Raw genomic sequence first — 14410 nt, 5'->3', positions numbered from 1 at the left:
TTGTTAGCTCTCATCACGTAAATCCAACATGGTAGACCAAGACGATACAGGTGGGCGCAATATTTTCTATGCATGAATGCGGTTGTCATTCTTCTGCGATAAAACTGGAGGATATGGAGAAGAAAAACATAAACAAATGTATTGGGCTTATTTGTTGTCATATGTTTTGTTTTGGTTCAGTCATAATTATTTTTAATGTAGAATACATTTAAGGTTTCAATATAGGGGTCCCGTTTCAAAATATCGGCTGCGGCGCCGCGTCAGATTTTGAACGTTAATAACTTTTATCATACTAAACAGAATGATTTGATTTTTAGGCCAATTTGTTGCAAATATGTTCCTCTATGCTGTATTAAAATTTGAAGTATGTATAACATGCACTAATAACAAAAAATTGTGTTTTGAAAAATCTTTCGAAAACGACTCGGAAAAGTGAAAATTTTCAGCCCATCCCGCACAGAGCCGTCAAAATGGTGGACCAACCGAACAATAAAATAATGAAAAGTTTATATATAGGTCCACTACATGTTTGTTCCTATGGTTATTCGCATTGGGTTGCTTGACGAGAGCAGTTGGTGGGGGAAAGACGGCATATTCCTTTGGTTAGACCATTAGAAGCCGGACGGAAAGGAAAGGCTCATGCACGGCACGAGAACGAGCGAGAAAGCGATAGTAGTGCATATTAGCGCGATTATATAAATATCTGTCGGTCGGTTTTTCTCATCATTCGTATTCGTTCAAGCACTAGCAAGCAGCCAGTCCACCGAAGGAAAGCAGTTGGCAATGACGACGGCGGAAAAAGTGCCCCTGCTACTGGTGACTCATCGCAACCCGATCAGGAACTGTCGACCTGCTAGAATTTCGCCCCAACTAAAGGGCAACAGAGTAGGCTATCGTTCCAGCGTCTGGATCGTGAGATTGTGCAGGACTGCAAAATCCAGCCACGCTTACAAAGCTCAGTCGTAATGATGCCCCGAGAAGCCAACGATGCCTACTTGGTCGGTTTGTTCGAGGATGCAAAATAGTGCTTTGTGGCTCACCGTGTCCGCGGGGAGTGCGTCTGAATTATGCTCCCGCAATAAAACAATAAACGGTTCTTTACAGGACCAATTAATTGTGTTGTAATAAGAGTTAAACTGAAATTTACATTTTATGGTGTATAACAAATAATTTTCAGAAAGCTATATAAAAAATACGATGTGTGGAAAGAAAGAAAGAGAATTTAAATTATCCTCTCTTGCTCGTTTTCGTGCACTGCTTTTCCTTTCCTTTCTGCTGCTACTACCATCATAACTAAAACGAATGTGCGTGTTCCCCCACCAGAGATGCCAGGTACTTTTTTCAAATGTCTGCAATAATAATTTTAAAAGTCTGGGAAGAACAAAAAATGTGAGGAAAGCTAGTGTAACCAAAAGCTTTATATTAAAAAATCTGCAAATATCTGCAACCAAACTCAAAAATCTGCAAATATCTGCAAATATCTGCAACCAAACGGTAAAATCTGCAAATATCTGCGTCATCGAAAAAATCTGCAGCTTAAATCAAAAGTCTGCGAATTTGCAGACTTGTCTGCAAATCTGGCATCTCTGTCCCCCACCATCTCTTGGCCAGTGTTGCCACAATTGCATGTCGCTATTACAATTTGAATTATTTTATTGATCCTCTCTAGTATTGATAAAATATAGAACGTGCAAAGTAGTTTGTGCAGCTCCTTGCTAGTAGCAAACTAAATAGCCTTTATCAGCGCTAACAAATAAGACAAAAAAATTTAAATTTGTGAAAATCTTCTCCTTCCTTCTTTTCAAATCTGCAACATTCTTTGAAAATGTTGTTAATGAAAAACTGAACATGCAAGTTTGCTAGCACTGGCCACTAAATTGAAGGCGATGGAAGGACAGAATATTCGTTTTGGTTATGCTAGTATTGGTAGCCGAACGGAAAGGAAAGGCACAGGAATGGCACGAAAACGAGCGGGAGAGCGATAGTAGTGCTTTCTCGTGTTTTCATATATGAATATTGGTCGGTCGGTTTTTCTCATCATTCGTATTCGTTCAAGCACTAGCAAGCAGCCAGTCCACCGGAGGAAAGCAGTTGGCGATGATGACGGTCCGCAAAAGTGCCCCAGCTACTGGTGGCCCATCGCAACCAACTACCGATCAGGAACTGTCGCCGTGCTAGTATTTCGCCCCAACTAAAGGGCAACGGAGCAACTAATCCGCTGGCTAACATTCCAGCGTCTGGTTCGTAAGGTTGTGTATTACTTCAAAGTCGAGCTACGCTTACAAAACTCAGCCGTAATGAAGCCAGTGATGCCTACTTGGTCGGTTTGTGGGAGTGGGCGTAAATTACAATAAAAGCAACGGTTCTTTTCAGGACCAATCAATTGTGTTCTAGTGAGAGTTAAACTGAAACTTTCATTTTAAGGTGTGTAGCAAATTTTCAACAAGCAACATAATACGTTGTGTGGAAAGAAGTAGCTTGCACACGGAACAAAAATTTAAATTATCCTCTCGCTCGTTTCGTGCACTGCTTTTCCATTCCTTTCTACTGTTATTATCAGTATTACCAAAACGAATGTGTTGTTGCATGTGTTTAAGAGAAACGTTGAAGTCGCATGCTTATATTCAAGCTTTTTGGCAGCCCCCGTGAACTAACTGCATTAAATGGTTTTTTTGTGCAGCTCCGTGCTAGTAGCAAACAAAATGGCCCTACTAGTGTCTGATTCGTGAGATTGTGCAGGATTTCAAAGTCGAGCTAAGTTTATAAAGTTCAGCCGTAATGGTACCCGAAGAAGAGAGTCTTGTCGTTTTGTTCGAGGCTACAAAACAGTTCGCCAGGCACGTAACTATCATGCCAAAAATATCCAACGATCCAGCGCATCACCATCAACACCAACGCCGATACCAAAGGTTCTTTTCAGAACCACCATTATTACCATAGAGAATTATTTGAAAATTTCCCATTCAAATGTGATTCTGTTGAATATTATTAGATTTAAATTAACGTCTCGAATTGAAATCACGACGCTCCGGTTATGTGACAGACATTACCCACCCATCTTTTTTTTATTGTGACCACGACTAACGGTTTAATATAGACACCCCATTTCAATATTTCTGAAGGAACAGAAGGTCGAGTTTGGAAAGTTTGTAACTTTCATTGTACTTAACCAAATTACACAATGTTCGCACTAATGATTCAGAAATATGATCAGGAATCTTCTGCTAGATTTGTAAGTATGTATAATTTACATGAATAAAGAAAAATTGATTTTCAGGAATCAATTATTATCTGTTCTTCCATTGGCCAGTACTACGCGACTTCCTCATGCTAACAATTAATTTCATCGTTAGCCATCTCCCTCACCAAGGCCAACAACGCCAACAAAACCGGTCCTTTTCAGGACCACCATCATTTTTGTAAAGAATAATTTGAAATATTCCTCGCCCAAATCACCTTTTGTCCGAAAATTCCAATGAGTATCAAAATATTTAAAGAACGTGTTCCTTATGTATTCTACATCTCTCCGGTTATGTCGCAGACATTACCCACCCATCTTTTTCTCGGTGGTTTTGACATAAATAGTGTCCCTAAGTTTTCGATACGGAGGAATGAGGTGAAGCTGGGCCTTTTATCTCTTTACATCCCGCGCCAAAGAAGCATATTCTCGTCACGATGGTTATGTTTACCTTCAGAGAGCCGGACGCTATGTCTACAAGTATTTACAAGTATCAAACTAATACACTCAAAAGTGACAAATGTTTCCACCTTTCTTTCTTTTTCTGCATCTTGCTGGTAGACTGGTGTGCTCCAACAACATCTCTTGTATGTATTGCTGCTATATCCAGTATAATACAGCTCGTTAGCTATTTTATCGATGTCGACATTTCATAAACATTCTTTAGAAAATCGTAGATGTAGTGGCTTACCAGCATTACAGTTGATTAAACTATTTAACCTTAACTAAATAATGAACAATTAGTATTATACAAAAAAGAACAAAATTGCCAATAAAATTAATTATTTTTCTAAATAAAAGCTGATCCTCATATGTTTGTTGAGATTTATGACAATACAAGACTTCTGGATACTGTATCCAGGATACAGCTTTTGATCCTATGTCTGAATGATAAGAAGTAAGTTACCTGCGGTTAGAGCTCTGTTGCAATCAGCGACTATCAATCACACTCCAACGATACGACGGAGGATGGTATATTTGGTTTACCGTGATACTTGTTACACTAGCACATTAAGACCATATTTAAGGCGCATTGAACGGTGGAACTGTTTTCATTGGTTCGAAATTTCATTTCTGAGATTTTTCATGTTGTTAGACTAAGCGTGTAGATTGAACAATAAACTGTAAAAATGTAAAACTGCTCCAAAAAATCGAAAAAACATCATCCGATATTTCCATAAGTAATACTAGTTTACAACGAGAAATCTTAACGTAATGTCAACTAGAGATTCAAAAGTTTCTGAGTGTAACATCAATGAAACAATTCTTTGTAGAGCCAATCAGGACGCAGCAAAATTGTACATGTTTAAACCGAACAAAATAATTTACATTTACCAACTAATTAACGTGAATTCTTGATTGACATTGCGATTGAAAGCGACAAACTTGTTTTTTTCTTATCACTAGAAACGTGCAGTGAGTTCGTAGCATAGCTGGTGACTCTCCACCCTAGTAGGTCGTTACGGTGGATATTGTTTGTTGCTGTTGTTGCACCTGGACGGCTCTATCTCCCTGAGCGATTTCACCGCTACTGACAGCTTTGTACTTCAGGAATGCGTCGTACCCGTACGCGATCATGGCACAGTAACCGAAAAACTAGGAAAAAATAAAAAAAAAGTTAATTCAATAGATTAATGAAATGTTATACAATGAAACGATGTGATGTAAACAGTGAAGAGAAGATGTTCAAACCCAAGCCTTATTACAAAACTCTGCGATGAATCACAAATAGGCAATAAACACGAAACATCTTGACGGCTACCCATTAAGCATTTAAATCGTCGTTAGTGATATTAAAGATCTACATTTGGCAAAATATACACTTGCATTACTGCCGTACCACAAAAATGCTAATTTACAGCTATTATGCAATTAAGGTTTATTTGAAAATGCCTTAAAAGCGGCCATCTTTGAGAACGAAAGTAGCATGCTACTTTCATGCAGTTTTTCCACTACCCTTTACACAATCTTTAAATCAATCTATTCGGGGTATTGGTAGGGCGGGACATGCGAAGACGGTCTTCTTTTTCCTTCCCGATATGGATGTTATTTTGCAGGGAAAAATCCGCTTGCAAAATAATTTCAAGCAAATGTCGACGATAGTGCTGTGCCGATGCGGCATAGATTTCTGCCGATGAGGTACAGTTTTGTGCCGAAAATTATGGAGCTCAAACATGGCATGAATAATTCATTATTATGTTACTGAAAGCAATGGAATTGAAAGACAGATAGGTATTCTAGAGCGCATCAGTTATAAACTTAGAACGGAAAACTAGGACTAGGCAGGTTCATATGAACATGATTGAAAGGAAATGTGAAGAATTCTTTGCCTTCTGCTAAGTAGGAGTTGGGCGTTGCACCCAAGTCTACCGCATGGTCTATGGTAGAACATAACTCATCATCGTCGGCGTCGGTGGTAAAACATGAGGTTCTACCATAGACCATGCGGTAGACTTGGGTGCAACGCCCAACTTGTACTTAGCAGAGGGAAAGAATTCTTCACATTTCCTTTCGATCATGTCCATATGAGCCTGCCTAGTCCTAGTTTTCCGTTCTAATTTTACAACTGATTCGCTCTAGAATACCTATCCGCATTTCAATTTCGTTGCTTTCGTTTCGCTTAGTCTCAAATTTGCCGAAAATAGCCAACAAAATCGATACAGTAGAACCTTGTGGCAATTAAAAAATAGTAACATATGTTACCGTTTGTCTGAGCTGTGTAAAACAACATAACCATAACTGTTGAGCAGAATAATAAAATTGCACGTGCCGTCGTTGCATTTTGCATATTTGTTTCTGTGAATGTACGTGCATCTAAGCAACATGTAAAATATATTTTCTGAAAACACCTTGTATATAGCCAGCATATTACGATACTACCCAGATGCTGTCCATTATAAGAAAATGAAAATCATCATCCGGTTCGCAATGACAAGCCATTACCGGTTCACGGTGACAGTTACTTTATTTCACTTCACACTTCCCGTCCCAGTTTTTGGCCAATGGTGGAACAAAATTTGCTTCTTTCCGCTTCCAACGATGGCCTTTTTTCGAGATTTTCTCAGTTGAACATTAAAACGTTAATTACTGACAAGATTTTTTTTGAATACTGACTGATTTGCAGTAGTTCAGGGCCTAAAATTCTCATATCCATTTAATGAACGATGAAATCCACTGGAATCGCCTGTCTTTTCGCTGCCTCCTTCGTTACTAAATACCTAAGACAGAACGTGACAATAGGGGAGGGGGGCGTTTTTGTTCCAATTTTATGTCAGAATGATCCAGCTCCTGATTCGTTGATTCTGAATTTTTGCAGTGTACGCAATGTTACTGCAGGGATAGCGAAATGATGTTTGGCAGTGTTGCTATATTTATAGGACAAGATAGTCATTACTTTTGACAAATAAAATTGTTATCGTTAAAAAAGTAAAAATGACTAAATTGAACATAAACTGTGCAGAAAAGTGAAACAAGTATTTATTATGCATTTACCGTATACGTGCTTGATTGACTTTAACAAAAATAAGACAGAAACCACACAATAATCTAAAATTTTTCAGAAAATGGCTTCCTCAAACCATACTAAGGACCCATGACATGGAAAAACGGTGCTCTTCATCAATATAGTAAATTCAAGATACAAAATAATGCCGGCATAAAATAAACTAACAAGACTCCATTTCCATTAATAACAATAGCAACACTGTTTGGAAGATTTCGGCAGGGTTAAAATGTGCGAAAAAAAGAATATCGAAGGAAAAATAAGAAGCCGATTGTCGTACACAGCACAGTTTATAAAGAACAGTTGCGCAAAGAGTGAAGTCAAAAAAAAGTGTACCCATCGAGCTAGGATAGGATCCGCCAGCTGACTTCTTCTTATATTTTGCTAATCCCTGCTGAAAACGACATACCCCCACTCGACCAATGTTGCCAAAATATTTGTTTTGTTACAATCGTGTCCAAAACTTCTGATTAAAATATTCTATATTATGTATCAATTTCACGCTCCGGGAAAAATCAATGATTTAGTCTTTATATCCGCATTTAAATGATCATTACGGGTTTTCCATCGGAATACAGCAAAGCAAAATAATATATATTTGTTGTTGGCCATTACGTGGAAATATTTATATAAAATATTTCCATGCTCTTCATTTTTGTAAGTTGCTTTCTGAGTCGAGCACCCTCATTCACAAGATCAATCTTCTCTGTTCGCATTTAGTTTAAATATTCTAAAACTACTTTTTTGCAAGGCTTAATTTTTATTTAGTTTGTATAGGTATATAGGTTTGTTCCAGTACTTCATTTGATTTTTTCAGAGAAAACAGCAGTAGAAAATAACACGCTCCTATTTACACCGATGATTGATGCAGTTGAAAACTGTAAAATTCAACTGTATCGATAATACTAAAAGAAGAACAAGAAGCGATTTCCGAAATAGCTTTCTCACGATTTGCTTCAAAGTATTGCGAATCTTTTCTTAAATCCACATTGCGACTATTCAGCCATGCGCCACCGGGCCGTGCGTTGAATTACGCGCCCATCTAGTCTGCATCAGTGCGAGTGAGAAAACATTTTGACGTTTGTTTTTGTTTCGACCGCACTCGTGTGTATCCCATATAGCAACAACTCGACGAAATGCTATATTATCTCGCGATAGACAATACTCCCAATTTACTCGGCGCTGGAACAAACACAATTTTTACATGAAGTTGAAAATATTTTCATACTTAGGCTAAATAGTCAGTTACTCGGTTAGACTTCGAAAAGAGACATTTCCGCATTAATCCACACACCGCGCTACCGGATCTCTCGGAAACCTGTAGAACTTCAGTTCTGGATAATATGTTTGAATTCGTCTACCAGAAAATGCTTTGCACTTCATAATTACAGACGGACGTTATGGAAAGAAAGCGGTATCTCGGGAAAACAAAAAAAAACAACGAGCATTCATCCTTGTCCGGGACGGCGCCGTGCATTTGATTTGTATGAAAAAATATTGGTGTCCGTGCACGGAACTGAACCGGTGCTGAAACGGATCTGAAAGGTGTAAATAGTGCTTAAGTCTCATTTGGTCCGTTAGAGATGTTGGTAGACTTGAACGATTCGTAGTAACTCTGCCTAAGCTTTACTCCAACCAGCAGAAGACAAAAGAATAGTTCGTAAGATTTGAAGCCTGTTCCTAATGATCTACTATTTTTATAGTTTTACGATTTGTATACATTGTTCACACGTGTAAAAGCTCTAAATTTTCATAATGTTCCATACATAGTAATTCCATATTAATTCAAACTTGTCAAAAGGTAAAAAAAATGTAACTACATATTGGTCGAAATAAAGATATGAAACAAGTAGTTGAAGTAGTTTGCCGAACTAATGCGAATAGTGATTGCATGAAAAAATGAATAAACAAAATAATTAAAACGATTCAAACTAATCCGAATCCTAATCGCAAACGTTGATAGTCGACAGTAATTAAGCTATCAAGCATGTATCACCATTTTCGAGTTTGATTGATTAGATGTCATAATACCAAAGCTCCTTGATAATATAGTACTTCTTCTAGCGAACTCGAACGAAAATTGATTTTCGAGCTCAAGCCGAAAACTTCAATATGTATATTGAATAAGACAGCATCGATAACTCAACACGATAGTTTGTTGTATGAATGCCATAATCTTGACCCAGGTATTCGAATCAGTGCGTAGTAAATAGAAGACATGATCGAAACAGGTTTAGCTATGTCCCCAAAATGCAGATCAGACGAATGCATGGCGCAAACCATGTCCACGTGGGTGTTGGATCAACCAAATAAAAGCTCCCATATGACCCCGGTTTACTTACCGCAGCTGCTTGAAACGCCTCAACGTTGGTCGCCGCGGCCAACGACGAGGCCAGCATGTAGAGCAAGGCCCACGCCGCACAGAAGTACATTTCTATTTTTAACCACGGAATCTTGTGGAACCTCTCGCACACATGAAACAGATAGAACACCAGCATGATGCCCGTGAACCAGAACCCCATCATCGCGACGGTGTTGAAGAAGGATCCTCGCGAGTGGTAGCTGAAGTAGGACACCTCAATGCATATGAATCCGATCAGGTTCAGCATGATGCACACTATTTTGATGATTCCCGGAATGGTTGTTATGTACGCCGGATCGTACCGTATGTACGGCTGAGTCACCGTCGTCGTCTGGGTCACGGTGGCCGTTTGTGTGTAGTCAGTCATACTGCACAGGTTACTTTTGCACTGTTTTCGTGTATTGTGGACGCTAAAGGAAGTTACTGAAAAACGTAAAAGTGGGAGTCAAAAATTAAAGCTATGTACTTAGAGATGGTTATTCGTGTACATAAATATTACGTTGAAAACACTTTTTCGAGTACCCCCAATCCCCGAACGCAAACAAAAAATCAATAAATCACGCATACACTATTTCTCGTTTCACTTGACTCATGAGTTTGCGGGCAAGATGTTGACATCACTGTGAAGAATACGATTTTTTGTACTAGATGACATCGTAACGAAATCTTCCCGCACACATCTAAGCGCGCAATAATAGAGATGAGTCAAAAACTTGAAAATTTTCTACATCTGCACCAAGTCAAGGCAAACAGATATGTATATTTGATAGACATTTCATCATAATCGACCGCACCTATGCTAAAATGGGAGTGGACTGGGAAATGGACGTGCAGCCCCTGAGTAAAAAATAAAATAAAAGTTCACTTTGGGCCCAATTAAATGCATAAGCAGCTTGAAGGATACCAACATAACACAACACTTACCTAGACTAGATATCAATGACTATGGGTTGTACCCGGGAGTAGAACACTTGTTGGACTCACGCGTAGCAGCCTGCGAAAACGGCAGTAACTTTTGTTGAACGACTAAATATTTACTATATTACTATCCACAGTGAAATTTAGTAAAGTCAAAACGTATTAAAATGATGGTTTGGTCTGTATGGCTAGTAATTATCGACTACGATAGGCGAAAATGAGCGACCAGTGCTCAGTCGGCAACCAGTGGTTGAGTCAAAGTTTACAATTTGATACACACAGACCAACGAGATAGAGCGCTTGTTTTTGGAGGCGTATTCGCGAGCGTTGAGGTAATCATGGGCCATGGCATCATCGTCGGCCTGGCCAAGACGCGTATCGTTGCGATGGAATGAATGAAATGTGCTGCAAAACACGATGTGGGTGAGAGACCAGTTGTGTATGTGTGAAGGAACAAAATCGACGAAACCAAATGTCAGAGCCAGAGCTGCCATTTATACAGATTTATCTGTATTATACAGATTTTTAAGGACAGAAACAGACCTGATACAGAATACAGATTTAATACAGATATTCAATACACAATACAGATTAACACGGATTTTAAGAATTTTCAATTGGCGGACCCTTTCTGAAATCATTTTCATTAACTTTGGCCGTTTCTTCAATAAATAATTGTTAAATGAACCATAACACTTTTAAAAAATTTAAAACTTGAGTTAGGAAATGTACAGATTACTTTAAAGTACACAATTTAAATTCCGGTTTAATGCTTGAATTTATAGTAGACAATACTTGAGGCTTATAAATGGGAATCAATTACCAAAATTCTTTTTTTTTTATTCAATACAAACAAAAACAGATTTTTTGTAACGAGGATACAGATTTTCAAAAAAATAATCCGGCAGCTCTGGTCAGAGCTCTCTGTCCGCAAAGAGTGATCGATTAAGGGGGCATGGGAGTTTATTACAATCCACTGAAAGTCATTCGATGGAAAATATTACAAAACCAATGCTTCTTTCGCCCATTCGATGATTTTAATAAAAAATAAAAAATCAATTTTTGTTCAAATTTTATCAAATTCACTCGGAGTCCAATCGAATTATCACTTCTTCGCATTTAATTCGAATCGGTTTGCTTCGGACCAATGGATAGAAAAAATCGAAGAATTCACTGCATGGTGGTGTTGATTTCGGTCATAAGTCAAATTAATGACAAGTTGTGAATAATTTTGATTAAAAATCAATTAAATGATTAATTCCCAAAAACAAATCGTCGATCTTTCCGATTGAATTGATAGTTTAAAAATCGGATTGCAACAATCCTTGATGATATTTAGGTTTGTAGAAGGCTATTTTTGAGGTAAAAATCGCGTGTAACTGTCCAAACAAATGTGTTTGGAAGTTCATGCAAAAATGTGTGCCAATGAATGTTCTAAAAACCTCTAGAACAATGCATTTGCGAGAAATTAACACATGGAAAAATCATATAAGAAAGCTGATTTTCAAGAGCCCTCTTACCTTATATCTTTAAAATATCCTAACACATTAACCATCATAGATAGCCTTGTTTATTTAGCAAAGTTGCTTCAATTTTGAGCAACCAATGCCTAGTGTATCTACGGCAGCGCAAGCGACGAACTGAGCGAGTTGATTTCTCTACATAGCAATTAGATCAGGAAGTTTTATTTTAATGTAGAATACATTTAAGGTTTCAATATAGGGGTCCCGTTTCAAAATATCGGCTGCGGCGCCGCGTCAGATTTTGAACGTTAATAACTTTTATCATACTAAACAGAATGATTTGATTTTTAGGCCAATTTGTTGCAAATATGTTCCTCTATGCTGTATTAAAATTTGAAGTATGTATAACATGCACTAATAACAAAAAATTGTGTTTTGAAAAATCTTTCGAAAACGACTCGGAAAAGTGAAAATTTTCAGCCCATCCCGCACAGAGCCGTCAAAATGGTGGACCAACCGAACAATAAAATAATGAAAAGTTTATATATAGGTCCACTACATGTTTGTTCCTATGGTTATTCGCATTGGGTTGCTTGACGAGAGCAGTTGGTGGGGGAAAGACGGCATATTCCTTTGGTTAGACCATTAGAAGCCGGACGGAAAGGAAAGGCTCATGCACGGCACGAGAACGAGCGAGAAAGCGATAGTAGTGCATATTAGCGCGATTATATAAATATCTGTCGGTCGGTTTTTCTCATCATTCGTATTCGTTCAAGCACTAGCAAGCAGCCAGTCCACCGAAGGAAAGCAGTTGGCAATGACGACGGCGGAAAAAGTGCCCCTGCTACTGGTGACTCATCGCAACCCGATCAGGAACTGTCGACCTGCTAGAATTTCGCCCCAACTAAAGGGCAACAGAGTAGGCTATCGTTCCAGCGTCTGGATCGTGAGATTGTGCAGGACTGCAAAATCCAGCCACGCTTACAAAGCTCAGTCGTAATGATGCCCCGAGAAGCCAACGATGCCTACTTGGTCGGTTTGTTCGAGGATGCAAAATAGTGCTTTGTGGCTCACCGTGTCCGCGGGGAGTGCGTCTGAATTATGCTCCCGCAATAAAACAATAAACGGTTCTTTACAGGACCAATTAATTGTGTTGTAATAAGAGTTAAACTGAAATTTACATTTTATGGTGTATAACAAATAATTTTCAGAAAGCTATATAAAAAATACGATGTGTGGAAAGAAAGAAAGAGAATTTAAATTATCCTCTCTTGCTCGTTTTCGTGCACTGCTTTTCCTTTCCTTTCTGCTGCTACTACCATCATAACTAAAACGAATGTGCGTGTTCCCCCACCAGAGATGCCAGGTACTTTTTTCAAATGTCTGCAATAATAATTTTAAAAGTCTGGGAAGAACAAAAAATGTGAGGAAAGCTAGTGTAACCAAAAGCTTTATATTAAAAAATCTGCAAATATCTGCAACCAAACTCAAAAATCTGCAAATATCTGCAAATATCTGCAACCAAACGGTAAAATCTGCAAATATCTGCGTCATCGAAAAAATCTGCAGCTTAAATCAAAAGTCTGCGAATTTGCAGACTTGTCTGCAAATCTGGCATCTCTGTCCCCCACCATCTCTTGGCCAGTGTTGCCACAATTGCATGTCGCTATTACAATTTGAATTATTTTATTGATCCTCTCTAGTATTGATAAAATATAGAACGTGCAAAGTAGTTTGTGCAGCTCCTTGCTAGTAGCAAACTAAATAGCCTTTATCAGCGCTAACAAATAAGACAAAAAAATTTAAATTTGTGAAAATCTTCTCCTTCCTTCTTTTCAAATCTGCAACATTCTTTGAAAATGTTGTTAATGAAAAACTGAACATGCAAGTTTGCTAGCACTGGCCACTAAATTGAAGGCGATGGAAGGACAGAATATTCGTTTTGGTTATGCTAGTATTGGTAGCCGAACGGAAAGGAAAGGCACAGGAATGGCACGAAAACGAGCGGGAGAGCGATAGTAGTGCTTTCTCGTGTTTTCATATATGGATATTGGTCGGTCGGTTTTTCTCATCATTCGTATTCGTTCAAGCACTAGCAAGCAGCCAGTCCACCGGAGGAAAGCAGTTGGCGATGATGACGGTCCGCAAAAGTGCCCCAGCTACTGGTGGCCCATCGCAACCAACTACCGATCAGGAACTGTCGCCGTGCTAGTATTTCGCCCCAACTAAAGGGCAACGGAGCAACTAATCCGCTGGCTAACATTCCAGCGTCTGGTTCGTAAGGTTGTGTATTACTTCAAAGTCGAGCTACGCTTACAAAACTCAGCCGTAATGAAGCCAGTGATGCCTACTTGGTCGGTTTGTGGGAGTGGGCGTAAATTACAATAAAAGCAACGGTTCTTTTCAGGACCAATCAATTGTGTTCTAGTGAGAGTTAAACTGAAACTTTCATTTTAAGGTGTGTAGCAAATTTTCAACAAGCAACATAATACGTTGTGTGGAAAGAAGTAGCTTGCACACGGAACAAAAATTTAAATTATCCTCTCGCTCGTTTCGTGCACTGCTTTTCCATTCCTTTCTACTGTTATTATCAGTATTACCAAAACGAATGTGTTGTTGCATGTGTTTAAGAGAAACGTTGAAGTCGCATGCTTATATTCAAGCTTTTTGGCAGCCCCCGTGAACTAACTGCATTAAATGGTTTTTTTGTGCAGCTCCGTGCTAGTAGCAAACAAAATGGCCCTACTAGTGTCTGATTCGTGAGATTGTGCAGGATTTCAAAGTCGAGCTAAGTTTATAAAGTTCAGCCGTAATGGTACCCGAAGAAGAGAGTCTTGTCGTTTTGTTCGAGGCTACAAAACAGTTCGCCAGGCACGTAACTATCATGCCAAAAATATCCAACGATCCAGCGCATCACCATCAACACC

The 14410-nt window shown here is 38.7% G+C and overlaps 1 protein-coding gene across 4 annotated transcripts; it reads right to left on the bottom strand.

Annotated features, from left to right (window-relative positions):
* Positions 1-2579: 2579 nt before the first annotated feature.
* Positions 2580-10283, bottom strand: LOC131686214 (CKLF-like MARVEL transmembrane domain-containing protein 4). 4 transcript variants are annotated; one of them, XR_009304947.1, is made up of 4 exons: positions 10027-10283; positions 9083-9525; positions 3769-4834; positions 2580-3712 (listed from the first exon to the last, which is right to left on the bottom strand). XR_009304947.1 is itself a non-coding variant. In XM_058970457.1 (3 exons), the coding sequence occupies exons 2-3, from the start codon at positions 9467-9469 to the stop codon at positions 4688-4690; spliced, it is 534 nt and encodes a 177-aa protein (XP_058826440.1). In that variant the 5' UTR covers positions 9470-9525; positions 9602-9872; the 3' UTR covers positions 2581-4687. The 4 variants fall into 4 exon arrangements, 3 of the variants coding, with proteins under 3 accessions (XP_058826440.1, XP_058826441.1, XP_058826439.1); XM_058970457.1 differs by lacking the exon at positions 10027-10283 and adding an exon at positions 9602-9872 and having other exon boundaries at positions 2581-4834; XM_058970458.1 differs by lacking the exon at positions 10027-10283 and adding an exon at positions 9670-9872 and having other exon boundaries at positions 2581-4834.
* Positions 10284-14410: the final 4127 nt, after the last annotated feature.

This window comes from Topomyia yanbarensis, chromosome 2 (genome assembly GCF_030247195.1).
Source record: "Topomyia yanbarensis strain Yona2022 chromosome 2, ASM3024719v1, whole genome shotgun sequence".
Lineage (NCBI taxonomy): Eukaryota > Metazoa > Arthropoda > Insecta > Diptera > Culicidae > Topomyia > Topomyia yanbarensis.
Note: the sequence above shows the minus strand (reverse complement) of the source record. Positions and strands in the feature narration are given on the sequence as shown.